Raw genomic sequence first — 26,874 nt, 5'->3', positions numbered from 1 at the left:
GTAGCGTTATGAATATATATATATATATCACGGAGGTCTGTCTATGTTAATCGATGTAACGACAGAGAGATAGAAATTCTCTAAACCTCCGTTGGCTCAACAACACGTGACAAAGAATCTTTCTAGAATAAACGATCCACTCTACGCTTCCCCCTCCCATGCACGATATACTCGTGCTCATTTTGTAGAAACGTGATTAATTACCGTGTCTTGCAATCTTCGTTGATTCATAGAGACTAACAGAGTTTCTTTCAATGTATCCTCAATTGTAGCTCGTTTTTTCTTTCATTAAATTCCTCTTTGTTCCTGATAGTCACATAATCAATTTCTGTGTACTTTCGCAAGAACGACGATTTCGCTGAAGATAGAAAAGATTGTAAGCTCGAGATAAACGTCAAAGACCTATATCAGTATTATTATTATTAAACCGTACGAAAGAGGATACGATATTTAGCAATCGATCCCTGAAGGGAGATTCAGCTCTTTCGTAGTGATACTTAATCATTAAGGTAGGATTATTTATAACAGTGGACGTGCTATGTATTTCAAAATCTCCAAATTCGAATGATTAATTACAGTGGTGAAATTTTCTATTCCCATATTTGTAATGTCGATCATCGTTGAGCCCCTAAATATTCAAGATCTTTAGGAGTAACGTTTTAATTATTTAATCTGAAAATTAAAATATATAGCGACGTTCACGAGTAGCCTTCACCTTTTCGTTTCGAGACAAGTGTAAATTCCAATAAACAAACGTATAGATAGCTTTGTACTTACACGAAGGTATCGTGTACCCCGTATTGTAACAAATACGCGATACCATTTTTGTTCTTCGAGTTAAAACACAACGGAAGATTGTGTTGCGTGAATCACGTGCCAAATTCTAGGATAAATGGAAAAAAAAAAAAAAGTGTACCCATACACGGTACGCTCGCGGAAACCGGAAACACGAGCAATTATGTAGGGCTTGCCTTAACACATATGCAACCGTTCATTACGATAAGAACACGATTGACCCCTATCGAGTATGCGATTTAGAACAAACTTTTTAACTTATCAATTAAGTTGAAGTCATAACTTTTAGAGATTACAATGAATTATAACAGTCAAATATAACTTTTACAAAGTACTTTGCATTTAATTCCAATGAAAAAGATAAATCAATCTGGGTACAATGAAATAAACATAAGCATTTTTCTGTTAACATCATCCAATGTTTTTTTTTTTATAATATAATCGACATGTATAATAGGGTCATATAAACGTTTTTCTTAAAAGTAGATAATATATACTATGTATGAAATTGAATACTTCAAAACGGAAGTCGAACGTCTGGAAGATTATGTTTCTCCCTTTCTTTGTTGAATCGCTCAGGTGCAATTTAAGCTTCTCTTAATTAACCGTTAAGTGAAAATTGTTCTGATTTTCATTCTTTGATGATTTTCACGTTTTCCAAACGTAACAGTTTATTCAAAAAATAATAACTATTAAAACATCAACGAGAACTTCGGCAACCGGTTATCCATACGAAGGTGAAAGATTGAGGGAGAAGCCTTTCACCATTTGTATTCAAGAACGAGGGTAAATATAGTCAATAATGATGGAACACTACTGTTTTTAAGGGTAGCCTGAATTGCATACAATCGTACATTAGCAACCAATGGCATAATACTTAATAAGCTGAAACGTCAGCCGCAAGTCGTAGTCACAACAAAAGCAGAATAAATAACATTTATAAAATGAATCGAAAAGTCTTTTACCATTTTTCAATCTAAAGCTCGGTTTTCGAGATATAACAGATTGAAAATTGAGTAGCCTGCGGGGTGATGTACACCCCTATTAAATACATTTCTATCGATTGCGATAATTAAAACAATGATTATTGTAAAAGATACAAACGAGAACAAGATAAAATGCTCAAAGTGCCGAATAAAGAAGACAAGCATACGCATTGTCATTCGCGTTCATATGATTTTTTTATTTCCTTCCATAACGTCTCTTCCTTGACACTCTTATTTAGCAATTCATAACATATTCGCTTTGGGAGTATACAATAATATAATAATTCTTACAGTTAAAAATCTTTTAGAGTTATAAAAATAACAACACTTGCACTTTCAGATGTTCTGTTGTGTTGGGTAATACATTGTTCAAAATTGGTTTCCGATGTCATGGTACAATAGAAATCAAGTGTTCTTCATACACAATCTATTTCAAATTAAAAGCTATTAAAAATTTTTATCTTATACAATAACCTAGATGTAACATTTAAGACAAACGAGGAGGAATAACATTTTCTTTTGAAAAAAAGATAACATTAACACATTTAAAAATGCCAGAAGTAATCTGGTATTAGATATAATTGCATGTATCAATTTGTATATAGGTATACAGGGTGTCCCGCGACTCATGGTCAACCGATTAGGAGGTGATTCTACATGTAAAAATTTTATTCTTTCTTTTCGACTTATTTTTACATGTAGAATCGCCTCCTAATCGGTTGACCATGAGTCGCGGGACACCCTGTATATGTATAATGTTGATATACAAAGAATATGAAGTGCATATTCTAACTAATGTTTAAAATAAAATATTCAATACCTTACTAGATCTATCATAATCTATACTGTAGAGGTTTCTGTGAAAGTTTAATATACAAAGATGTTTGATAATAACATCATTTGCATATGTTCATAGTACTTAATCTTAGATCTAATTTAATGTAAATAACGCTTACATTTCACTGAAAAATATGTGTTTCTCAAATAAAATTGTGCTTCAATTTATGAATGTTTAGTTTATCAAAACTGTACAAACGTAGACCACAAGTATTACATACGAAATTGTGATTCATATTCATATGTAATTCAAGCAGTTCAATAGATGAAAAATAAACAGTTTTTGGACAATAAACACAAATCAGTATTTGTGGTTGTAGATTAACTTTATAAGAAGCACTAGTTTCTACGTTTGGTATTTCTTGTTCATTTACCATTTGATAAACATTATTTGATGCCGAAAAATTACTTAGATCCTGTAAATCATAAAACAATAAATTACATGAAATACATACTTTGATCGCTAGAATCAATATGCGTTACATACCTGTGTTTGTTGTGCATACGAATGGTCCAAAATTGTTGTGCCTTCCCCATGTTGCTGTTCCTGTCGCAAAACATTTATTGTGGGCACATTTTGCACAGCAGCTGTAGTCTGATTAATCACTATCGACATCCCACCAGTACTACTAACAGGATTTTTATAATAAAAGCTAGGAGCCTCACCTAAAGGATTAATCCCCATCTGTTGACTTTTTTGCTGCATTTCATTACCATTATTTGAATTAGTGGCAACAAAGCATGGATATTGATAAGAAATAATTGGTGAAGTAGTTTGATACTCTTTAGAATTCTGATTGTTGTTAATTGTAGTAGCTTGGCCTGTTGTCATCAAATTATCATCGTTACATCTTTTTTCTGCAACTACACGTTGTCCATTGTGAATAAAAGTATTCTTTGATGCTGCGATTATTTGTGGAGATGGAAGATACCAAGTAAGTGGATTTATACCTCGTGTATTATTTGGGATATTTATACATGAAGGTATACTCGTAAAACGAGGCGTTGCATCTCTTACTTGTTGGTTTTGTGCTTTTGAACAACCTGCTGCTGCTGTAGTAGAAGCGTTTACACTTTTCTGAACAAAAGGTGATGTACCTAAGGCTGTTCGAGTAATGTTGGAAGCAGGTAAATTTTTATGATATGCTGATGTTGAATTTTGCATAACATCACCTAAACTTTTGTCTTGATTTGCATGCGTTTGTGTTTGCTTCGATTGTTGGTTGGTTATTACTGATGTAGTAGCAGGTGTAACACATTTTGCGAAGATTAAAGGATTGTGAAGAACGATAAAGTTAGACGGTTCTGGACTTTTACTCTGTTCAGCTTGTACAGATTTTGTCTGATTTGTAAGTTCTGCAAGAGATCTTACTCTTAAGAATCCTTGTCTTGGTCTCGGAGGACTATTTTTCTTTAATGCTACAGGCTCTTCTTGACTTTTAGTTGAATCAAAAGCATTTTTATTTTCGGTACTTTGCACGTTTAAACATTCTGGCTGTTTTGAAATTTCAGACTTGTCTTCTATTGTTACCACTGGAATTTTCAAAACATTTCTTTTTGGATTTTCAGTATTAGTTTGGGAATATGTTGGAACAATATTTTTAGAAGATGCTTGTGAAGGTGTTTGCACTACATCTTTTATAGATGTGTTAACTGTACTACTTTTTAAAACTGTAGGACGTTGTACAATGGAAGATGTATTTAATTCATTATCCAATGCAGTTTGTTTTTCTTTATCTCTTCCTTTTTCTGATAATTTATCTTCTTCTTTTGGTATCTCTATCCAATCTATCGTTAACTCAGGTTCAGAATCATCATCCGTTCCTTCTAATATATTAATTAATTTTTGCCTATCCTCATCTTTATCAGTTGATACTGGATGAACTTCATTTCTCTGTTCTGTTAATTGACTTGTATTATCTTCCTTTTGTTTTTCACCAACTAATTCTGTTATCGTCGAAAGATCAGAAATCTGGTTCTTCTTCGGATGTAATACAGAATCTTTCTGATTCTGTACTTGATCATCTTTATAATTCTGTACTTGATTTAGTTTATGAATAATATTATGTTCATTAAAGTCTTTCTCAGACTGAAACCCAATATTACAGTGTTTACAAATGAATTCAGTATTTTCATAATCTACTTTACAAGACAGTACATATTGTTTCACATTAACTTGATGCATCCTAGCATGTTCTAAGAAAGCATTCAAACCATTGCAATATGATTTTGTACAATATGTACAAGTAAAGTAGACAGTAGCTGTGCTATGTTTTAACCAGTGATCCTCAAAATCCTCCATGCTTTCAGATACTTCCATGCAAACATTACAAATATATGCCGTTTTGATTAAGGTGAGAGATACGCAAACGGATTGAGGTTCGCTGATAAAATTATGTTTGTTTCTCACGTGTCTATAAAATGTTAATTTTTCAGTGAAAACATCATTGCATAAACTACAATGTACTTCTATTTCTAAAGATCTCTCTGCATTACTATTACAGCTATTATTAGATGTCACACATTTTAAATTATGTATTTTCAAGTCAGTTTCAGTGACAAAAGGTATTTTGCATTTATTGCAAATGTATTCTGCTACTTGAATGAAATTCTCTTTAGATGTATTTGAAGTGTCTCCATCCTGGTTTGGTTGTGAATGTACCACTGAATTTTTTGGAAATGTTGTTTCATCAGCTTTCCAATAAGGATCTTGCAGATGTTTTGACCAATGAACATAAAAAAGAGCTCCAATTCCAATAAATAGAACTTTACAAATTTTACATCGAAAATCCATTGTAAAATTTCGCTTAACTCGGGCATGACTCTCTAAGTGACGACGTACATCTTGAACTGACGGAAACATTTTACTACATGTGACACACAATAAATTTGGAGTTCTACTACTATGAGCACGATCTGCACGACACAATTCATATTCAGGAAGATCATAATGGTTGTCAAAACAGTTCATGCTTCTAAATAGTACATTACAAGTGTGACAAAGTAGAACTATTTCAATCTTCAAACAATTGTTATTAATTTCTGTCTCTTTATGGCAATTACATATTTTAAAGGATTTCTTTTCTTTCCTCTTTTTTAATTTACTTTTAATCGAAGGCAATTGTAATTCTTTAGAACTATTTCCGCTTGCAACGGGTGACTTATTTATGTTCAAAGTATCAGTAACAGTTATCGTTGTACTTGATGGTACTGTTGTTGTTGCTGTCGTTGATGTTGTTGCTATTGTTGATGTCGTTGATGTTGTTGCTATTGTTGATGTCGTTGCTGTCGTTGATGTTGTTGCTATTGTTGATGTTGTTGCTGTCGTTGATGTTGTTACTATCGATACAATTGTTCTTAATGATCCACTAGATTGCTGTACAACTGGTAATTTTTCTTGTTTATTAACAGCCTCTGAAGGTTTTTCAGTTGTGAGCATTATCTTCTTGTTATTATCTGACTGTTTTGTAGCCTGTTTAGATTTCTCACTTTTTGTTTCTTCATCTTTGTTGCTGTTTTTTTGTTTGGCAGTTTCATAAGCTTTTTGCAAATCATGTTCTGTGTGCAAGAAAATATGAGCTGCTAAATCAGTTGCTGTTGGAAAAATTTTTGAACAAATAGTACATTCGCTTGGTTTCCAAAGCGTATCGATAAACTTAGATCGTTGTTTTGAAAAATAATTTTTCTTCTTTTGTAAATCTTGCGTTGAAGTACCTTTAGTTTGTGGTTTATTCCTTTCATGAGCGTTACTTGATGACGTTGTTTGCGAAGTACTTTGCTCACAAAGCTGTAGTGATTCTGTCTTTTTAAATTCTGAAGTACAAGGTACTGTTTTTTGAAGATTCTCAGAATTTTCAGAATGAACTGAAATAGATTCTTCTGGTGTATTTGATGGAATATTATTTTGCTTTTGTCTGTGTTTAATCAAATGATTTTGCAAAATAGAATAACTTTCAAAGACACAATCACAGACAATACATTTATAACTAATACTATGGTTATTATCTTCTTTATCCACAGGTTTTCTAAGCTTATATGGACTAACAATTGTGGAATGACAAGCTGAAATATTCTTTTTCGTATTTACTTTAGGATTTATGATATTTACAGTTTGAGCATGTATTTTGGTTACAAACATCTTTCTTCCAGAGATAAGTACTTTTTCATTATTTTCAGGTTTTTTGGAAAAGGTGATATTATATGCATTAGTCTGTACACTTTCTGAATCCATTATTTTCACACTATTACTTGTCTTCTTAGGACTACATTGACGTATCGATGTTATTGATAATTCTTTATTCGGAAAATATACCTCACTAACCATAGGACTATGTAATCTATCTCCTGATTGCCCTGCCTTAATGATATTTTCTATTACACCTGACGATTTAGAAGCTTTAGCGACTGATTTTATTGGAGAAGATGGTGTAGATTCAGCAGAATATACTGAAGATACTTCTTCAGAAATTTCCTGATTATTTAAATCTGACTCCTGTTTTATTCTTGTATTCTCTAAAACTTCAGAAACGTTTGAGTTTAAGATCGGTGCATCTTTCATAAATTCAACAATATCTATTTTTTCATTTTCTTCTTCAAATTCCATCTCATTATCAAGTAAGAACCGTTGTACATTTGCACACCCAGAATTGTTTAATTCATTCATATATTTTCTTATTAGCAATTCATCTTCTAAATCTAAGTATTTATTAACTGTAGAGCATTTTATATCATCAAACTTGACCAAACAAACTCTTAAATCTTTAAACAAGTTATATTTTGCTTTTAAATCTTTATCTGAAATAAATGATTCTTCAATTTGGTTTTGAATGTCTTCATTATTTAATGTTTGAAACACATTTCTTTCTGTACTCCGTATAACATTTGAAGGCACATAAGTGGAAACATTATCCTGTTGTTGCGTTTTATTTACATTACCACAACGAGAATTTTGTTCATTTGAAGGATTATGTAATTTATCAGAAACATTTAACTTTTGAAGTGGTTTTGTTACCGATACTGGCCTGATGTTAACAGCATTAACTTCTTTATTAGCTACACAATCTTTTGTTTCTTTCTCTGATATATTTAACTTTAATGTTTTTGTATTTCCTGAAGATACTTTATATACATTATCACTCTCATCATCATCGTCGTCGTCGTCACAGAAAATTTTACGTTTTCTTCTAAAAGTTCTATTACTAGCATTTTTATTAATATCAGTCTCAGAATCAGATGTGTCATTATGATTTGGTTGCAAAGTATCATCTAAATCTGGATTAGATGTTGTAGTTTCAGAGTTATTCTTTTCAAGACATTCATCTATATCAATGTTTGATGGTTTTCCATTTATTTCAGTTTGAGTTTTTTTTATATGACCTTCATGTACATTTGTATTATATTCTTTATTTGGAATTACTTTTGCAAATGTCTGTGCTATTTTATTAATTACTTCATCGATTCTATGTAATTTTATATATGGCTGTTTAATACTGTTTAATAAATCCTCTGAGCTTGAATTATGATTATTAGATGTTACTGTTTCACAAGCTGACACAGGTTGGGGTTGAACATTCTTATTTCCATGCAGCTGACTTACAACCTGATTTTGCTTAAATTTTGCTTTTCCTTTTGTCATTTTATTAATTTGCTTTATTTTGTTTTTCTGTATTTTATGCCTTATTTTAGATGTTTTGTTTAATTCCAACTCTGGTAATTTTTTTATCTTTACAGAAACTGGTTTACACAGTAGTTCATGCATAGCTCTTACATTGTTGGTTTTTGATAGTTTTCCCATATTAAAGCTGTTAAATCTGGTTCTTAAGGTATACAAACGGGAATTTGTAGAAACATCAGATTGTTGTTTCTGCTGGGATACCATTTCAAGTACTGCCTTGGAACAAGAATGTCCAGAAGATGAAATTAGGTTACGAATTTCATTGTTAAGATTCTCCATTGTTGTTCAAAATAATCCTCCTATTATATTTTATACATGTAAATTACTTAGAAATACTATAATACTTTATAAAGTAAATACAATATCATACCTTCATAAAATGATGTTTAACTGAGAGAGATTGCGACGTTTTGTAATATACTTCATTCATAAAACATTCTTACCTATATATATATATATATATATATAAAGAGTGACTTCTTTTATATAAGGTTATAATATATCATTAGCCTAAAGTTGACAATATACAATAACACTATTAATACATATAATTTTTTTTTTTAAATGTAATCCATCACTTCTGTTTACTAATCAAATTTATCACTTGGCGTCACTTTTTAGCTTTTTACATGCCTTACTCATGAATGCTCATGAAATAGTAAAGTACTAAAGAGTAGTAAAGCGTCACATTATTCAATTAATATTGGTACCTTAGTTTTCATAAGAATAGGACTTTATGTGTGCATACATTTATTAGGTATATTATTTATAATATATTCGATTGTGCGTGTACGTATGTACTGATTGTATTAAAAAATTGGTAAGATTTTTAAAAAGAGAAACATCCAATTAAAACGAACATTTCGTTAATAAATATTTTTATTCAATTTTGTTGTAGCTTTTATTACGTCACATGTTTACATGTTATATATACATATATACGATATGTGTGTGAATACTTTACTACATTGCAAGTTTTATAAAGTATCCATACAGACCACTTTCTTCTGTGTACTGAATACTGGTGGTTAACGTATGATTCTCTACGTTGAAAACAATGTTGAGAATTCTGAAGAATTTGTCGATATTAGGATTTGAAATTTTTTATATTCATTAAAACGTAACAAAATGGGAAGTTATGCGAGCAGAATTGCGTCAATGTCAAACAATGCAGTGCATTCAGTATACCGTGGACGTAAACGAAAGTGTATTGAGGAAGATGATTTTGATTCTGAATCGGATTACATCGATCGCACGCTTCAAACACCGAAAAAGTATGAAATTTTCTACTGTTTATGTTTAATTTTATGTTGATAATGATTCATAAAATGTATATAATGATGTTTTGAATTTTTTAGAAGAAAGTTGCTTACAACAGCACAGTACATATATAAAACTTTATTTCAAGAGGAGAAAGGAAGTGACATAACTGTGCTTATGTTGGGAAAAGCATGGAGATTACATAAAGTTTATATCAGTCAGGTAAAATCTTTGCTTTAGTATATAATTGGCTATTTATGTAAACTTAAATCTTAATTTCTCTTAACAGAGCCCATATTTTGCAAGTATGTTTTCTGGATCTTGGAGGGAAGCAAATGAGACAGTTATCAGTGTAGAAATTGCTGATCCTAACATTACATTAGACTGTAAGTAACTTTTTTAATACAAATTACTGTTTCAATGATCGAGCTGTTTCCTTTAATTATATATGTTTTCAGCTCTTTTAACTGTCTTTGGTTCCTTTTATCAAGATGAAGTCAGTTTGGAACCAAAAGATGTTATATCAATTTTAGCTACTTCCACATTATTCCAATTACAAGGATTAATTGATCAATGCACTGACATTATGGTAGAAACAACAAATATAAAAACAGTTGTCCCTTATTACAATGCTGCTGTGTCGTATGGTGTACCAGTTGTGAAAACTGCAGCAAAACGATGGTTAGAAGTTAATCTTTTGGGATATGGGTGGTTACACCCAACATTTTTAAAAGAAATTACACCTGATTTGATGGCTGAGTTAATTGCTAGTCCTGATTTAATTGCTATGCAAACAGAATTTTGCATATACATGATGCTGCGTGTCTGGTAAGTTATAAAATGTGGTCAATGCAGCTGCTTTTATTACATGATAATTAATTGTATTTCAGGTTGTTTGTTCATGTGCACAATAAAGAAGAAACACTTCAAATTGATGAGTACTTTAGAAACCATAAGTGGACAAAACCTTTTCTTACAACTGAGGAAGGAAAAGAATTTGCAGCCCCTTTCAAAGCATTGAGGATGAAGTATCTTTTGTTACATGATCAAGATGTGAAAATTTTATATAGCGACAATTTAATACCACACGAATGGTTACACAATGCGTATAAAGAGCAATGGTTACATTTACTAAGAATAGATGCAAATAAAGATCGAGGGTAAGTTTACAAAATGCTATATTATCTAAATGTATCCTTCATCTATGCTTAGGTTGATGGACATAGTAAAGAATCTCGAATATGTGCCTTCTTTTTTCTCCCCTTCCTTTTTACATCCAGCTTTGTGGCCAGAATTTTCACTCTGAAAAACCTACTCCCATGTTTGTTCATTGTCTTTAGGTACCATTGATAATTATCCTACTTACATTGATATAATAAGAAAGCAATTAGTGTAGGAGAATACATATGCAAAATCATAAAACATGTTTATTTTTTTTTTTTTTTTTTTACATTATAGACCGAAACAAATGAGTGAAGAAGAATTTGCTCGTGAATGTTTTCGTTGTGGAAGATGTATCGAGAAGGCTGGTGAACATATTTGGAGATGGACAGCATTTCATTTTGGTTTAGATTTGGTGGTATGTTTAGATAGTACCACTTTAAGAATTAAAAGGAATCATAGACTAGACACAGACCACATCAAGGCCAACCACAGCAAGCACAACATAATTTTAAAGTATATATTTATTTTGCAATTCAAACACTTAAATTATAGCATCTAAGTTATAAATTGTGTTAAAGAAAGTATTTTTACAGAATATGTTTAATTTCATTGGATGAACAACGTCAAGTGAAACTTATTCAGAGTTCAGGTATGCTTAGGTTATCTCTTCATAAAAACGAGGAAGTAAGTAATTTTTGTAGAGTTGTTCTTATTTTAAGATGTTACGATGATATTTACTAAAAAATATGTATTATATTTTAGAAACAAGTAATGTCTCTGGATAAACAACTCACTTATCCTTTATATATATCGGTGAACATGCAAGTGGTCACACCGTTTATATCAACCGAAGAGGAAAAATCAGCTGATATAGTCATATTTTCTGATACTTAGCACACTAAAAGTTTAACATTTTCTAAACTTTCAAACTGAATCCCAATGATATACGCTTATTTCAAATAATGACTCGATTGTTCCAATTAATAGTTCATTACGTCTAAGCATTCTAAAATTAACGCTCCTTATTAATGCAGATAATAGAATTTTTCACGCAAATTTTGTTACTCTCGGAGATATCAATTTCTAATTAAAACTTTTATAAAGTTCACAGCTTCTAGTCGACTAAACGAAATCGTAACATTAATACGATGAGAGAAATTTTATTTTATTATTACTTATTGAGTACTATAACAGATTTATCTTTTGTAACATAAAATCACATTTATTTCTCACAGAATAATATTAACAATTAATGTTAAATCCATGAGTGATAATTGAACATTAAACTTTCTAAAAAATAGAGTGTCATACAAAAGCATCACAGTATTAAAACCATTTACTTTCACATTATTGTTAATACATTTATATATCTCAGTCATAACGATGAATCTAATAAGAAATTAGACTAACGTTTATCTTTGTACAGTCAGAAGAAAATGTGATTGTAGTTGAATTCAGAGACACGCTGATCGAGTGCTTCTGTGTCTTCCGGCCAGCCATCGAAACGTCGACCCTCGTGCCTTGTGAATATCAATATCGAAAAACGAAAAATATTACATTGTAAACAAGTCCAGATATGTTTTCTACTGTTAAATATTAGAAATTTTTATACAGAATTTTTAATTTTAGAAACGTCTATTGCTTAATAATAACCGTTTCAATTGAAACGACACATTACTAACGTTCCTTTGATTCTATAATCTATAATCTCAATCTATTTTATACGGTGCTGTTGTCTAATACGCGCGAAGTTTTATGTTTTACTTAATATGTAGAGATTATTACATAAGAAGCTACTTAGATTAGCAATTAAGATTTTTCTCTACTTAAATACGTGCTATCAACTTTAACTACCTACTCAACAAGTATGTGTAATATTTGTAGCATTTATAATTCATTTCTTACCTTTGATGATTCTTACGTATTTATTAAAAAATAACCATCAAGTTCGGTATCATTTCTATCATGAACATACCATTTTATATCTATAGTGCGCATCCTGGTATATTTTGATGATAAACGTATCAGGCTCATAAGCATTTCCGTTTTCGTACTGAATTAATTATAGACGAAGGTTGTGTGAATCAATGATACATCGCAAAAGAAAACAGCATTTATTTATGTTCACTAACATCAAAATTATTGAATAACAAACCAATTTAATTGTGTAACTTTTGACATAACGTTCTGGGAACAATGTACTTTATTCTGTATGTAATTATAATATCTGTAGGTCCAATCTGAATTGAAATATTTCTATTTTCACATTGTTTTCTTTTAAATTACTGTTTAATTTTTTTCTTCTTTTTTGGTAACCATTCAACTCTTTATTGGCAGAATATTCTCTGTACATGGTGATCGATGCGTACAATGCAATATTAACATTAGATGACAATAAATATCGTAATAAAACAGAAGGAGTTTAAAGTAATCTCTTGATGGCCGGGATAAGTTGTTAAATGTATACGTAACAATGATATTTAAATGTAATATTTTTCCCGTTTCTTTCTTCTTTTATTCGATATGCTTGAATAAGGGGGAGAGGGGTGGCAGTGATGCCAGTAGTTTTATTTAATTAAAATATGATAGATGATTATGAACGAATGATATGTATGAAGCGGATTTTCTGTAATTCGAAACGGGTACACGGAAAAGCAGTTTCGTTACATTCCATTTCCTGTTGGGGCGCAACAATTAGAGGGGAAGAGAGATTAAAAAAAGGTTTATTGTTTGTCTTTATTCTTTAGATGTCACAGTTTCTATCATCATTGTAAATCATAATTACATTTGTTTTTAACGAGAAAAATGTTTCTTTCGCAAACTAATTTAATGGACGTCATGCACGTAAAGTAAAGTACAGAATAATTCTAGTTTCTCGAATCAAATACTTTTAGACATAACTATACATACAGTTACATCCTCGTGTTGTATTTAAGCAAAAATAAAAAAGTAAAAAGCTTCAAACGTTACTAGGCATTCTTAAATTGTCATCTAAAGCAGCCAGTCGATTAGCTAAATTAATCGAACGGAATGTAACGAAATATTTTTTACTATCTTTTTTTTTTTTCGTCTATTATCTTTCGTTTTTTATTCGACTACTTATCTCACGCTTTTTAATTTGAACAGAAATTCTTCTTACTACGTTCGATGGAACGAAGAGGTAGAATCCAACATATTTAGAATTACGAAGTGTGAAAGCTTTTAACTGAACGTATACCAGAATAGATTAGAAGATTACAAACTCCATGTTTTCTCATGTGCTCATCCGCAGTTCGAAAGGAAACGAATTTTAAATCGTTACCATTATTCTTCCACCTTGCAAGATGTCAAAACGTTTACCATCGTTCCATCATCCCTTTCATTCAGATCATCCATCTTATTTTTATCAATAATTAAATAATAACAACAATAATAATATTAACAATAATGATGATGATGATTATGTTGATTACTTCAGTAACGTTAATGGTAGTAGCAGTTTGATAACCATTGTACTGAGAGTAATGATAATAATTGCAATTACAATGATGGTGTAACGATGGTGATGACGATGACACGGTGACAACATCGGCAGCAACAATTAACTTAAGTACTTACTGCGGTGAGACATGTATTCGCCTTATTTTTTTGTTTGTTAATAAGCGTTCTACTTTACCCTCTACTTTCTCCATCAACGATTCTACATCGTTACGATTTCATTTACGACTCTTAGGTTTTTTTTTTTTTCGTATCATTTTTGTTATTTTTTTCTTTTTTAATTTATGTTTTTTACTGTTATATCTTTAGTTGGCTACGGTTCAACGAGTAGCAACATAAGATTCTTGAGGCTTTCACGGCCAGGATTGTTAAGATGATACTTAGAAAAATGTTTCCAAGTATGAACCGAGATACTTTTAACAAGTATCACCTTAAGTAGCAACATTTCATTTCTTAATCGAACTATCTGTATAATTTAGCGTTTTCCTTTTTCTCTCTTTAACGCGCATACACGTACACGCAACATACACGCAGCCGTGCATACACACACACATGCACAAGTCAATTATTATTTTCCATTCGCGAGCCTCCGCTACCGTTTTTTATACAGCATTTTATTGCAAAAATTAGTGGAACACGAGTCGCGATCGCAATGCCAGATATGTACTTTGGTATCGTTATCATCTTCATCGAAACGAAGGGTAAAATATATTACGTATCGATGATATGTGTTTCATTTATTTTTTTTTTTTTTTTTTTTTCTTTTTCTCCGTAACTTCCGCGTCAGCATTAAAATTCTATACAATACCAGGCATTCACGAAAGCAACCCGACGTTACTTCTCTAAAAAATAAGCTGTAGTATCCATCTTGCGTGCAATTCCATTTCTGCTTCCTTCGAATAAAATATAATATATTTGTATTATATCTCATCTGTTTTATAGCAGCTTAATTTATATATCTATAATATATTATATGCATTCTCGAGGTTTATTTATCCTCCACAGGTATTGTAATTATTATTTTTACTTTCTACGCTTATGCGAGAAACGCTGGGTGGTTTCACGCGCGGAGGCCGTGTGTGTGTGTGTATGTGTGTTTTCTCATCATAATTCTTTTCAAGTGTACTACTGAAATACGCTTTCCGCGTATCTGGCAGTTTGTATCACCGTTGGAACTACTATTTTTGTAATTTGACTATTTTTTTTCTTTTTTGCGAAACGTTCGAATCCCAAAACGGTATATCTTTGTATTTTTTTACCCTTTTGATGAAGCGTCTCATTTTAAAAATAACAAGTGTGACAATAGCTGTAATTTCAACCAACTTGTCAACAGTTTCGATTTCCGCCAATTTTGATTCGCGAATCGTTCTGCAGGTAATTCTGCATTTATTAGGTACATTAGAGAATATATTTAAACAAAGGTAATCCATATATTTTCGTGTTTAGAGATTTGATAAAAATTTCGATGAAATCGAGAGCGAAGGCGGAAATCGAAAGAGACCGAGTTGGATCAGGTTCGAACGATCTCTATTAAATCGTTGGTTCGGTTTAGGCGTCAGGTGTTCTCCATTGGTTACCGAACAGTTTAGGCTATGGAGAAATGCGGCGAGGTAAAGATGGATATTGCGAACGGATACGAAAGAAGCACACTCGGCAATGCCAGGACGACCGTCAACAGTGATGTTAACGGCAGTAAGAAGGACGGCGTGCGGCTTTCAGCCGAGTTGCATAGATCACCGGTGCATGAGCAGTAGAGTGCCTGAACATCGTGAGTACCTGATCTCTTCAAGCACATGCCATTGTCTTTTTCGTCCGTAATGTATCCGCAACCTCTGACAACCCTGATCTTGCCGTACACTGTTACGCAACGAAGGATCAAGTTTTAGGAAATTATTTAAGCTAACTTATCTACAACAATACCGTTACCTTTTTGGCTGATTTTTCGACACAATGTTGGTTCCAAATGGCTCAAATGTTCTAGACGTGGTTGAAAACTGCAATTCACCGTTCCAAGACTGTACGGATCGAATGGATCTCCACATCTTGGATCGTATTCGCTGTTGCATTGGTAGCATATTATTGCCTCACCTGAAAACAAATTCTTTTTGTTAATAATAATTACCTAAATTACGTAGAAACAGAAAAAGAAGAAGAAGCAACTAAACACAGTTTTAAAGCATCGTTGAAAGCATCGCTGAAACACTAAGCTGTTCTATCGATTAGGACAGGGTAGGTCAGCGCTTGGAAAAATGACTGAATTTATCTTGTAAATGATGGTTTCTTGTCTGCCACCCTTATCGCGTGCCGCGTTTCATTCAAAACTGGGACACTAATGTGTCAGGTATCCGTTGTGGTACACATGTACAATTAGTCTGCAGACTCCATCGAAGGTCTCAAATGTAGATCAATACATATCTACAGCAGTTTTGTTCGATCGTTAATGAAAAATTAATCTCATCGAAGAACTCTGTCCCGTTTGAATTTTCAAAGTTTCTTTCACGCTCTGTCTATCCAACTGGCACCGATTGGCTACAGTCCTGCCGCGTTGTGACGTCATAACGCAACCCCATTCACCCTCCTAAGTCTGGTTACAGCACCAGCTGATATCGAGCAGGAAGACCCCGTTCAATGCGCGTGATGACCTACTGATACACTCCTACCAAGACCACCCTGTATTTCCACGTATAGAACGAGAATACTTGTTCAGATTTCAACGCTGCAAAAAGAGGGTAGGTAAATAATATTAACGAAATGTTCCTTTCCGGTTTCGATTCGCAGAATTTACCCCGAGACGGCGTGACACCCTGACCTTGAACAAATTCTGCAGCCCCTCCAGCTAGGGATATGCGCTCTAAGAGCATTTTTGTCCCACTAATCATGGAAACGCAAGATGAACTTTCGCTGAATCGTTAAAGAAAATTAAATTCAAACTATCAACAATCAATGCAGATATCAAGGCGATCAGATAAATTTTCATACAACTTTGTACAGTCACTGGAAGTTCATCAAAGCGTAAAATTAGTTTAACGAAGACGCTCGATTGAACTCTGACGAGGAAAAGACAGTCCTTTGCCGGCTCGATTAAAGGGGACAACCTGACAATCTGCAGTTATTTCAACAAAGGTATAGGTGTGAAAACATTGATTAGATTTCTCTGTTGTGTTGAGGAAAAGCTCTTCGGTGACATTTGAAACCACACGAGACGTTCGATCAGCAGTAAATAGGACAGGGTAGCTGGGTTAGACGCTAGAGGCGAGTCGCGTGAGGACCAACAAGCGCTGCGTGACATTGCAGGTCCTTATGTAATCGACAGGAACAAAAAGAAAGGAAATGGCCGGGCTGCTTCTTCCTCGTTGACATAAATACGTCTGCGAAAAGGAATTTCATTCTTCTCTTCTAATTGGAAATTTGGATATTTAAAAGATATATATCTCTGACCTAGTGAAGTTTATTTGAAATACCTAATCAGGATTTCATTGCTATTTAGATTAAATCGTTCATCAGAGATTTTTAACATTCACTTGATCATTTTTCAATTGTAAGATTGACTTTAAAGCGAACAACTGATCAATCGAGAAGCTTTCTTTCAATCAACTGTCTAGTTCAATGGAACTAGAAGTAGTATAAGAACGTGCACTGTAAAGACACACGATTTACCGAAGAGATTTATTAAAAAATTCATCGATAAGGCAAGGTTAACGCGAGAAACACCCTCTTGATCACGGTACCACGCGGTGCAGGGAGAATAGAATTCGGTGAAGGAGAGAGTGTGAGAGAATGCAACGGGAGAGAGGGGAGAAAGTGGGTCGCTCGATAACCCTCGCGGGGGACAGGTTCTATGAACCAAAAAATTCGAAATTTCAATAAATTGCATCAAAGAACAAACGATAATTGTTTTTAAAAAGAATGTGATGACTGTCGTGGCAAGCCTGTTGGTGACACTTTCTACCCTGATAGTACCGCAATAATGTTTGACCCGTCACTTTAAGTTCGAGCAGTCGTAGAATCGTTCCTTTAAGGTCAACCCCTAACGATTAAAGCCGGGTTGCACGCAACAACGCATCGCTTACATCACTTCTGGTGTTTGATATTTTTAAGGTTCAATTCGATTGACCTGTTTTAGTTTCTTAAAACTGTTATGTATCTTTTCCTAGATCATTTCTGTAATTGCGAAAAACTGCAATTACTTTATTAATGTCAGGGGCTTATCGATTAAGTGAAGTGAAAAGAAATAGTCTTCCTACGAAAAAGTCGATAGCTTTATATCGTATCGTATTATTGAACCGCTTTGAAGTTCTACGAAGATCTTCCCTTTAATAGAACTGCCTACAAGATAGCTATTTCGTCCCTAAATATGTATGTATACCCGTTTAGGAACAGAAAACTGAGTACACGCGATTGCTGTAAAAGAAGAAATAGAATACGTATGTAAGAAGGATTATGAATATTTTTCTGCGATTTACTTGTGACTTCCGGTAACCTGTTTCCTTTCCACGCGATTTACTTTTGTAATGAGATTCAATTTAGAAATTGAGCACACTCGGTTCCGGGCAAGCGCCGAGGAAGTACCACAAGTGCTACTATTGTACGAGTTCCCTGACGAACATCTGGAACATCGTAATCCTCTACAGGACGAGCACCAATGCGCTATCTTACTTCCTACTAATTGCCCTCATTTACGATAATTCCATCTAACGTAATCTGTAACAACCTACGAAAGTATTGATCGATCGTCCAATGTGAAAAAAGAAAATTTCAAAATTCGATAACTCTATCGATCGAATTAAAATATGAAGAAACATCGACATGGAAATGAAGGTACGATGTAAAATTGCAACGAATGCGGGCGATGAAAAGTCTAACATACCTTTTATGTAACTCAAAATCAATATCATGTCTGTTTCAGCATCTTTTTTATAGTTTATACGATTTATATCTCGCGAAAGAAATTACTAATCATTTTTTAACGATTCAACGTTCAAAAGATTCGTAGTGAGCATTTAAAACGCGTGTAAAAGTAATAGGGTACTTAATCATTCCCATTACCCTGGATACACGGTACTTTTTCCATTAGTACCGCATTGCGCTTTAATATGCGCGACTTTTTTAAAAGCCCATCTATCTGTTCGATGAACGAATGATCGTAGAATTGATTCTCCATCAAAATCGTGGAAAATATTAAATATTAAAAAAGCGGCTGAAAGATAATGAGAACAACTATGTGGGAGAAAGATCATGATGTAGAACTAAAGACTGTGCATAGATCGATTGGTAATACAGTAACAGGATCACAAATTAGGACAGAAAGCAGAATTTTATTTCGGTTCGTATATTATCTTTTTACGACAGATAAACGATCGCAAATCGTTTCGTGATTAATAAGTTTGCAATGAAAGGGAGCAGGGAAGCGCGAAAAATTACACTCACCGTGGTGGATAGACGACAGCAGAACCACAAGGATAAGGGTGAGAATCGGTGCGAGACGGTTTGCAATCATGATCACGATCACCGGACCATGTGTTTCAGTCAATCACGTTGCAGTCAGTCACTTCGGACGTGTTGCCTCCACCCTCGCTGCATGGAAAGTTCACACGCGGCAGGTCCTACCAATTAATCAATTTTTTTTTTCTTTTTTTTCTATTGCGAAACCCACTTAAAGAATCGAACAAAGATAAAAGGAATGTAGTTCGAAGATGAATGAGAAAATTTACAGTGGCAGTGCTCGACCGACGACAAGCCTCTCTTCGTTCTCACGTCCGAAATGACTGAACGAACGTACGAACCTTCTTCCTTCTCACGTAGTGCACCGTACGTGATCGCGGACGCGTCGCGTCTGACGAAGATCAGACGAGATTCCGTCGGCTATGCGGCAGATCTGCCCCCTCTGGTTTTTCCATGCGCTTTACGTTCAACCGTCGTTCACCACCGTACCCCTCCAGTATCGGATCCAATTTTCCTTATCAAGGTATACCACATTTTTTTATTTCTCTACGAAACGATTAATAATTGTTAGGTGAAGGATTTTTGGTAATTTCAAAGTTAAGATCCAAAAATATAGCCGGCCGCCTTCCGGTGGAAACGCAGAGAATGGCATTACCGCGACGAAACGTTTTTAGCAAAATCATGAGTTTTAATTTTCAAATCATCAAAAAACTTTCTCATAAACATTGTTTCTAGGTGAAATGAAACTATCCGCAAGATTTCAGCCAAATCGGATTTCATAGATTTTCGGGAATACAACCCTAATATCTTAAAGTTATGTAATAGTTCCAGCAGTACTAATATTGATATTAGTGATCGGGGTCTTCTACACAATACAATTGAAGTTGTATTTGCATTTTAAATGTTCATTTAATAAAGTAGAGGTATGTGTTCGGAATGGAAAGTCAAATAAGTAGTAAAGGTCGCTTATAAAAGCCTGCAGTAGTACATGGTCAATATGGTCATACACAGGGAATGCTCGTAGTACGTATAGCTGTCAGAGAATCGATCGATAAACCAGCTAAGTAGTTTCCACTGTTTTTCGATAAATGGCGCCACTGGTTCACCTAGTCGGTAAGTTCACTCTCATTCTTCGACCGGAACAGGAGTTCCGATTGTCATTGCACGCGACCCAGAGCACCGACGAGATACTGTGCCAGAGGTCCTGATCGTGGCCGAAGAAAAAGTCCTGCGCGCATTTGTGCAGGTTGGAAATGTCCCAACCCCCTTGATGGGGGGTACAACGACGTGGATTCGCAATCTCTCATGCTTGCATGGCAGATTGCGGTTAAAAGGAAGCGTCGTTGTGGCTATCGTTGGTATTCTTGGGATATCCCCAAAGGATGAAAGGGTACCGACAGCCCACCTTAGGGGAGAGGTTTTAGTGGGTAGTATATCACCCCTTCTGGGTGGTATGAGTCCCACACTGCCCGGGCCCCCTCTAGCCGAATAGTGCGACAAGGGGATCACCCGCGCGTGCATAAACGCATTTCCTCTTCCATTAAACAAAAAAAAAAAAAAAAAAAAATTTGCAACTAATCCCCTTACATCCCTGTATCCTTTACATGCCTATACCCCTTACATCACTGCATCCTTACATCCACGCTTTCTTTATATCCCTGCATCCTTTACTCCTCTTATCACCCTTACATCTCTGCGTCCCTCACACCCCGTATGCCTAACATCCCGCTATCCTTTACACCTTTTTGTTCCTCTTACAACCCTGCTTCCCTTATAGCCCTGCAACCCAAAAATCACTTTATTTCCTACAATTTGAACTAAATTCTTCCCGAAACTAGTGCCCTCTAGCGGCAAAAATGCGAACTAAATTTTCGATGTCGAATCAGCACCATCTGGTTTTGGAAAAAGGAACTAAATCAGGTCGGAATTTTGGCCCTCTAGCGGCAAAAATGTGAACTAAATCTTCGATGTCGAATCAGCGCCATCTGGTTTTGGAAAAAGGAACTAAAGCAGGTCGGAATTTTGGCCCTCTAGCGGCAAAAATGTGAACTAAATTTTCGATGTTGAATCAGCGCCCTCTGGGAGCAAAAAAAGGAACTAAAGCTTGCACCAATTTTGGCCCTCTGGTAGCAAAAATGTGAACTAAATTTCGAATGTCAGATCAGCGCTCTCTGGCGGTAGAAATGGGAACTAAATTAGGCAAGGGTTAAGCAAGTATTACGGAAGCCAACTGCAGGGATATATGGGGTGTAGGAATGTAAGTGATACAAGGATGCAAAGATGCAAGGAATACAGGGATATAAAGGAGGCCGGGATGTAAAGGAGATACTGATTTATAGTATAATATTATTACATTAAAAATCAGTTCAATAACAACAGATTTTTCTTCCATAAAAATTTATTCAATAAGCGTACAAAGCTTTTTCTTATTAGTGATTTTATTATAAATACTTATATATGTATAGTATTGATATATACATAAAATAAAATAATAATGAGAATTTACAGTGTAACTGTAAATTTATTTGTTGCCTTTAATTTCTAGATTTTTACACAAAAAGTCAAATAGATAGTATAAAAGAAATATTGAAAGAATCATAACAATCAAAAAAAATTTTCTTTGATAAAAGGAATGTTTTTTTAATTCTAAAAACATGTAAACAGAGTTAACACTTTTATAAGATTCCATGGAACTATCACTAACGGGACGTACAATATCTAATAGGATATTTTGTCTCTTCGGCATTTATACGTCGATTTGACTAAAAAATTGTGTAGTGCTAATGACACAGTACTTAACGAGGCACGTTCAATATAAGTACTAGTCCTAATTACAGTATCCTATAATAGATACTTAGTTTTTATTAAAAACTATATTTTGTTCAACACAATCTATATTTATTTATGAATATACCTCTATAGCGTTATCATTTTCCATGAAACAGAACTACAAAACTTTATTTAAGGCCAATTATTTGTTCAGGAACTAGTATGCCAGATTATCAAATCACAGCTTCAGTATAAAACTGAAAACCGTTATATATATATTTTTGTTATTTATAAACAAAAGTTATCTCAAGGCATATCTTTATAGTATGAGAACCATTTGGCATATTAGAGCTAACTATAATTTATATCATTTAATTCTCGTGTTCATCAGGATGATCTGTTTTAATATGATGCGTGAACGTATACTGCGTTGTAAATCGCTTTTTACAATAAGGGCACTGATACGGCATAAGAGGATGTGCAGATCTTAGGTGCGCAACAGCTAACTCGCGTAAAACAAAGGGAGACTGGCATATCCCGCACCGATATCTGAAAGATTAATAAATGTTAAATTTTTAATATGATGTCTAATGTATTTAAAATTAATTAAATGAACCCTACCCGCCAGTTGTTCTAATAAGAGTTCGTTTAACAGGAGGTGGCGCACTTTCTTCCTTTATTTCCACTTTCGGTTCAATGGGTAATGAATATCCTAACGAAGTTTCAGGACTTAATTTTGGCATAGATTCTTCTTCGGAGTCTGCGTTTCGTTCTTCTGTTAATTCCTACACGAATAAAATGAACACTTCAAATATATTGAATAATTTTGAACTTTACGAAGAAAATGTCGCAGAGCTTACAATTGTCTGTGATTCTTCCGTATGTATCCTCATATGAGAATTCTTTGATTGAAAACTACTGAACGACGCATCACATTTAGAACATTTATACTTTTTATTGTTACTTAACGATGCAGCTTTCTGTAACGATTTTGAGGAAACTCCTTTTTTACCTAGCGAAGTTTCTGTTGTACACTGATGCGTTAACAGTGACACTTCTTTGAAAAATATTTTATTACACTTCGAACAATGATATGTCTTGTCAAGGATGTGTGTTTTATGATGTGTTTTATACGCATTCTTGTCCAAAAACGATTTATTACATACACTGCATACGTACATTGCCGTCGACTCGTTACGTTGATGTGACACCTATTTTTTTAAATAAAGACATTAACATTAGAAAACATGAGAGGGGAGAAAAAATAAAATATTTACAATAATCGGCACATACCTCGTGTCTAAGTAATTGCCACTTTTCTTTGAATGATTTTTTACATATGTGACATGTAAAATTTTTACAAGTGTAGTTATCTGAATGCGTTTGTAAATGCATTAACATCGTAGTGTGATCACTAAACCATTGGAAACATATACCGCACCTTGCAACATTTTTAAATGCACTATTATTTACAGGAACATTTCTTCTTTTTGATGGTGGTTCTTCGTGATTAGGAATATCTTCTCTTTCTAACATCTGTAAGTAATAGATATAGTGCATACATACAATTCAATCGCTGAATACATATATGGATATAATTCAACCTCCGAATATGTTCTGGTTCTCGTAGAACGAGTTCTAGCTTCTCTTGCTTCTCTAGCCTCTCTCTCAGCGTTTAATGCTTCTTCTTGTTCAACACTTGCCATAACTGGTGAGACTGTAGGTTGTTGGCTATGTTCACTCATTCTATGTGCTGCTAGACGTATGAAGAGTCCAAATGAACGTCCGCATATATCACATTTATGTCTTTTAGGTTCATGAGTACGCATGTGATTTGACAATGCACTTTGCTGAGTACAGATCTGTACACAAGAAAGTATAAAACAATAATTTAAACCATATTTGTTTATATCTTTACATAACTATATTTAAAATTTTATACTTTTCCACAAGTAGGGCATGTAAGTGATTTAGTAGTTTCTGCAAAATGTTCTATTTTTACTTCCTTTAAAGATTCCTCATTTTTAAGAACTTTAACTAATTGTTGATCTGTTAACTGTGATGGTTTTGTTGATGCATAATTACTAATTTCATGTAACTGAGTATGATTCTGGTAATCTTCTACGCTTGGAAAGAATCTATAAAAAAAATTGGATATAAATTGGAAACTTAGAAGAATTACGATTATAGTAAATACAGAATTTAATACTACCTATTGCATAAAGAACATCGTGTATTGGTCCCAATTTCATTTGCTTGAGCCAAATGATCCCTTAATCTGTGTTGCTTCAACATTTCCCAACTTACAAATTGTCTGTCACATTGATCGCAATCTTTGACGCTCTTATCAAAATCTAGTGTCACTTTCAAGTGATCGGTAGCTTCGTGTCTAGCTAAGTCCTCCACTAGTTCAAAACATGTGGAACATTTTCTACAAGTATATTTTCTTGGACAATGTAATTGCATATGTTTTATTAAGCTTTCTTTTGTTCTGCAATAAATAGTTATCGATTACAAGGCTGTTGCAAACAAGATATTATGCAATTAAGAATAACTTACTTATAGTAACTATTACAAGGTGCACACCACCACTTAGAGGATAGTTTTGTCTTTGAATTTAAATCTTTTCTGTCATTCATTGTCAAACTACCCATCAGTACTTGTTCTAAAATACTTGTACGTTTTTCTTCTTTCTGTATCTGAATATTCTGTTCAGAATCAGTGCTTTCTCCCATTAATGAATTTGTGTTATCTTCCACTATTACATCTTCGTATATCTTATTTTCTACATTATTTTTATTTGATGGTTTATACACATTTACAGCTGTTTCTAATATTGGTTCTGTATTCATTTCTTTGATTTCTACCTCGCATGGTAATTCAGATAATGACTCAACACAATTACTTGGATGCTCCTGACTAATATCTATCGGTGTTGATGGATTCTCAACTGGCAGTGTAACAGGCAAAGGTACTAAAGGTGGTGGTGCTCTAGCCTTATCTCTCCATAACTGTGCCTGAAAATTGATATTAATTATGCAAAGAATATTCAGACAATTATGTGATACAGTTTATCCATTTGAAACTTGTATGTGAGTTAACTAATAATTTAATAATAACATTAAATACCTGACAAGGGTCAGGAGAGTTTTTCATTGCCTCTAAATAAATCTGAACAGATTCAATATTCTTATATGTTAATAACTTTAAGTGCATGCTTTTATAAACACTCAGGCAATATTCTCTAAACTCATAAACATCGTCTAGCCTTGCAGCACAGAACTGACATATTTGCTTTGGCAGTGGATCGGTTTTATACACTAAAACTGGCAGGCAAGCACGTAATTTTTGTGCTACTTTACGTTGTACTCCTTCATTACCAAAGATTGGTAACATTTCATTTTTCACCTCTGAACACAATCTGCAAGCACTCTCCCACTTGTTAGGCACAGCCATTGTAAACAATTTATCAATAAATGCCTGCGCCTTAAGACGTCTCTATTGTTTGTGATAAAATAATCATACAATGATTGCGATGATACGTGTTTATTTCTTGTAGTTATGTTCACGTCAAATACGTAATCGCGAAATACGATCAGCCTCGAAATAGGTTAGTTAACAGCTCGTACTGAATGTCGGAATTACTCTTGAAATTGTAATTGACCGAAGTATGCATCTTCCTCTGGGCTACGTTACATGTGTCTTTCGATAGCTCAGCGGAGGATTTTCGTGTTGCAAGCTCTAAATTTTTCTTTTATCATTCTACTTTCACCTTGTGCCGTTTCGTCCGTTCGGAACTAGCCTTTCAAGTATAACAATTCAGGAGAACCGGTTCCCGTACGTAACCGCTTATGTGCATGGATATTGCTTAATACCGTTGTCTATGATATGCACCTTCGAACTGTCTCTCGTTGTGTTGCATTTTTCTATTTCGACAACACCTCATACAGTCACTCTGTTTTGATAACTATTTCAATGCTTAGAAAATCATCTGTTAGAATCTTATGCATTGTCCCTACACGTCTAATTCATTTATTCTTCAGTGATTTCTTTCGTATACATTAAAATGGATTGTATTACATCGCTAAAACTTAAAGAGATGTAACAAGATGTAAATAAAAATAGCAAGTTGTTGATTTTACGAAAGTGTTCGATACTAACAGCAATGACTACAGATCCAACAAGACTGGACATGTCTTTGTTTTTGAGGGGTCTTGAATCTGTGCCTCGAGAACGAGCGCTATCTGCTTTGTCCTCAGTATAAAAATATGAAACATTTCGCGCTACAACAGTCAAACGCACATTGATGGTAAGTAGATTATTTCGATACCGACTATACGAAAGCGACATCTATACAAAAGCGGCGGAAACTACTTAACAATTTACCGACTGCTGGAGGATCGATCGATAACTAGACAAGTTGTCCATTCAATAGTTTCCGTCGTTTTTGTATAGATGGCGCTGGGATCG

At 33.9% G+C, this 26,874-nt stretch overlaps 4 protein-coding genes across 9 annotated transcripts; 1 reads left to right on the top strand and 3 right to left on the bottom strand.

Annotated features, from left to right (window-relative positions):
- Positions 1-901: 901 nt before the first annotated feature.
- LOC117609256 (uncharacterized) lies at positions 902-8,972 on the bottom strand. 3 transcript variants are annotated; one of them, XM_034335349.2, is made up of 4 exons: positions 8,663-8,972; positions 3,570-8,591; positions 3,106-3,482; positions 902-3,034 (listed from the first exon to the last, which is right to left on the bottom strand). In XM_034335349.2, exons 2-4 carry the CDS (start codon positions 8,569-8,571, stop codon positions 2,762-2,764), a joined length of 5,652 nt encoding a protein of 1,883 aa, XP_034191240.2. In that variant the 5' UTR covers positions 8,572-8,591; positions 8,663-8,972; the 3' UTR covers positions 902-2,761. The 3 variants fall into 3 exon arrangements, with proteins under 3 accessions (XP_034191240.2, XP_034191239.2, XP_034191241.2); XM_034335350.2 differs by having other exon boundaries at positions 2,891-3,034; positions 3,106-3,165; positions 3,285-8,591; XM_034335348.2 differs by having other exon boundaries at positions 3,106-8,591.
- A 272-nt stretch (positions 8,973-9,244) lies between these two features.
- On the top strand, positions 9,245-14,990 carry gcl (germ cell-less). Of its 2 annotated transcripts, none has more exons than XM_034335361.2 (8): positions 9,245-9,566; positions 9,651-9,774; positions 9,842-9,938; positions 10,011-10,380; positions 10,443-10,712; positions 11,011-11,229; positions 11,310-11,365; positions 11,479-14,990. In XM_034335361.2, exons 1-8 carry the CDS (start codon positions 9,421-9,423, stop codon positions 11,499-11,501), a joined length of 1,305 nt encoding a protein of 434 aa, XP_034191252.2. In that variant the 5' UTR covers positions 9,245-9,420; the 3' UTR covers positions 11,502-14,990. The 2 variants fall into 2 exon arrangements, with proteins under 2 accessions (XP_034191252.2, XP_034191250.1); XM_034335359.2 differs by having other exon boundaries at positions 9,248-9,566; positions 11,310-11,400.
- On the bottom strand, positions 14,925-20,044 carry LOC117609263 (UPAR/Ly6 domain-containing protein crok). 3 transcript variants are annotated; one of them, XM_034335365.2, is made up of 4 exons: positions 19,905-20,044; positions 19,621-19,796; positions 16,120-16,281; positions 14,925-16,050 (listed from the first exon to the last, which is right to left on the bottom strand). In XM_034335365.2, the coding sequence occupies exons 2-4, from the start codon at positions 19,688-19,690 to the stop codon at positions 15,779-15,781; spliced, it is 504 nt and encodes a 167-aa protein (XP_034191256.1). In that variant the 5' UTR covers positions 19,691-19,796; positions 19,905-20,044; the 3' UTR covers positions 14,925-15,778. The 3 variants fall into 3 exon arrangements, with proteins under 3 accessions (XP_034191256.1, XP_076548337.1, XP_034191255.1); XM_076692222.1 differs by having other exon boundaries at positions 19,977-19,997; XM_034335364.2 differs by having other exon boundaries at positions 19,621-20,039.
- A 2,099-nt stretch (positions 20,045-22,143) lies between these two features.
- On the bottom strand, positions 22,144-26,609 carry LOC117609278 (uncharacterized). The gene is made up of 9 exons (XM_034335413.2): positions 25,534-26,609; positions 24,964-25,421; positions 24,617-24,895; positions 24,347-24,542; positions 24,009-24,266; positions 23,698-23,940; positions 23,265-23,615; positions 23,026-23,189; positions 22,144-22,953 (listed from the first exon to the last, which is right to left on the bottom strand). Exons 1-9 carry the CDS (start codon positions 25,858-25,860, stop codon positions 22,776-22,778), a joined length of 2,454 nt encoding a protein of 817 aa, XP_034191304.1. The 5' UTR covers positions 25,861-26,609; the 3' UTR covers positions 22,144-22,775.
- Between the last annotated feature and the right edge of the window lie 265 nt (positions 26,610-26,874).

This window comes from Osmia lignaria, chromosome 14, assembly GCF_051020975.1.
Source record: "Osmia lignaria lignaria isolate PbOS001 chromosome 14, iyOsmLign1, whole genome shotgun sequence".
NCBI classification, from domain to species: Eukaryota; Metazoa; Arthropoda; class Insecta; order Hymenoptera; family Megachilidae; genus Osmia; species Osmia lignaria.
This window is presented reverse-complemented; position numbering and strand designations above follow the sequence as displayed.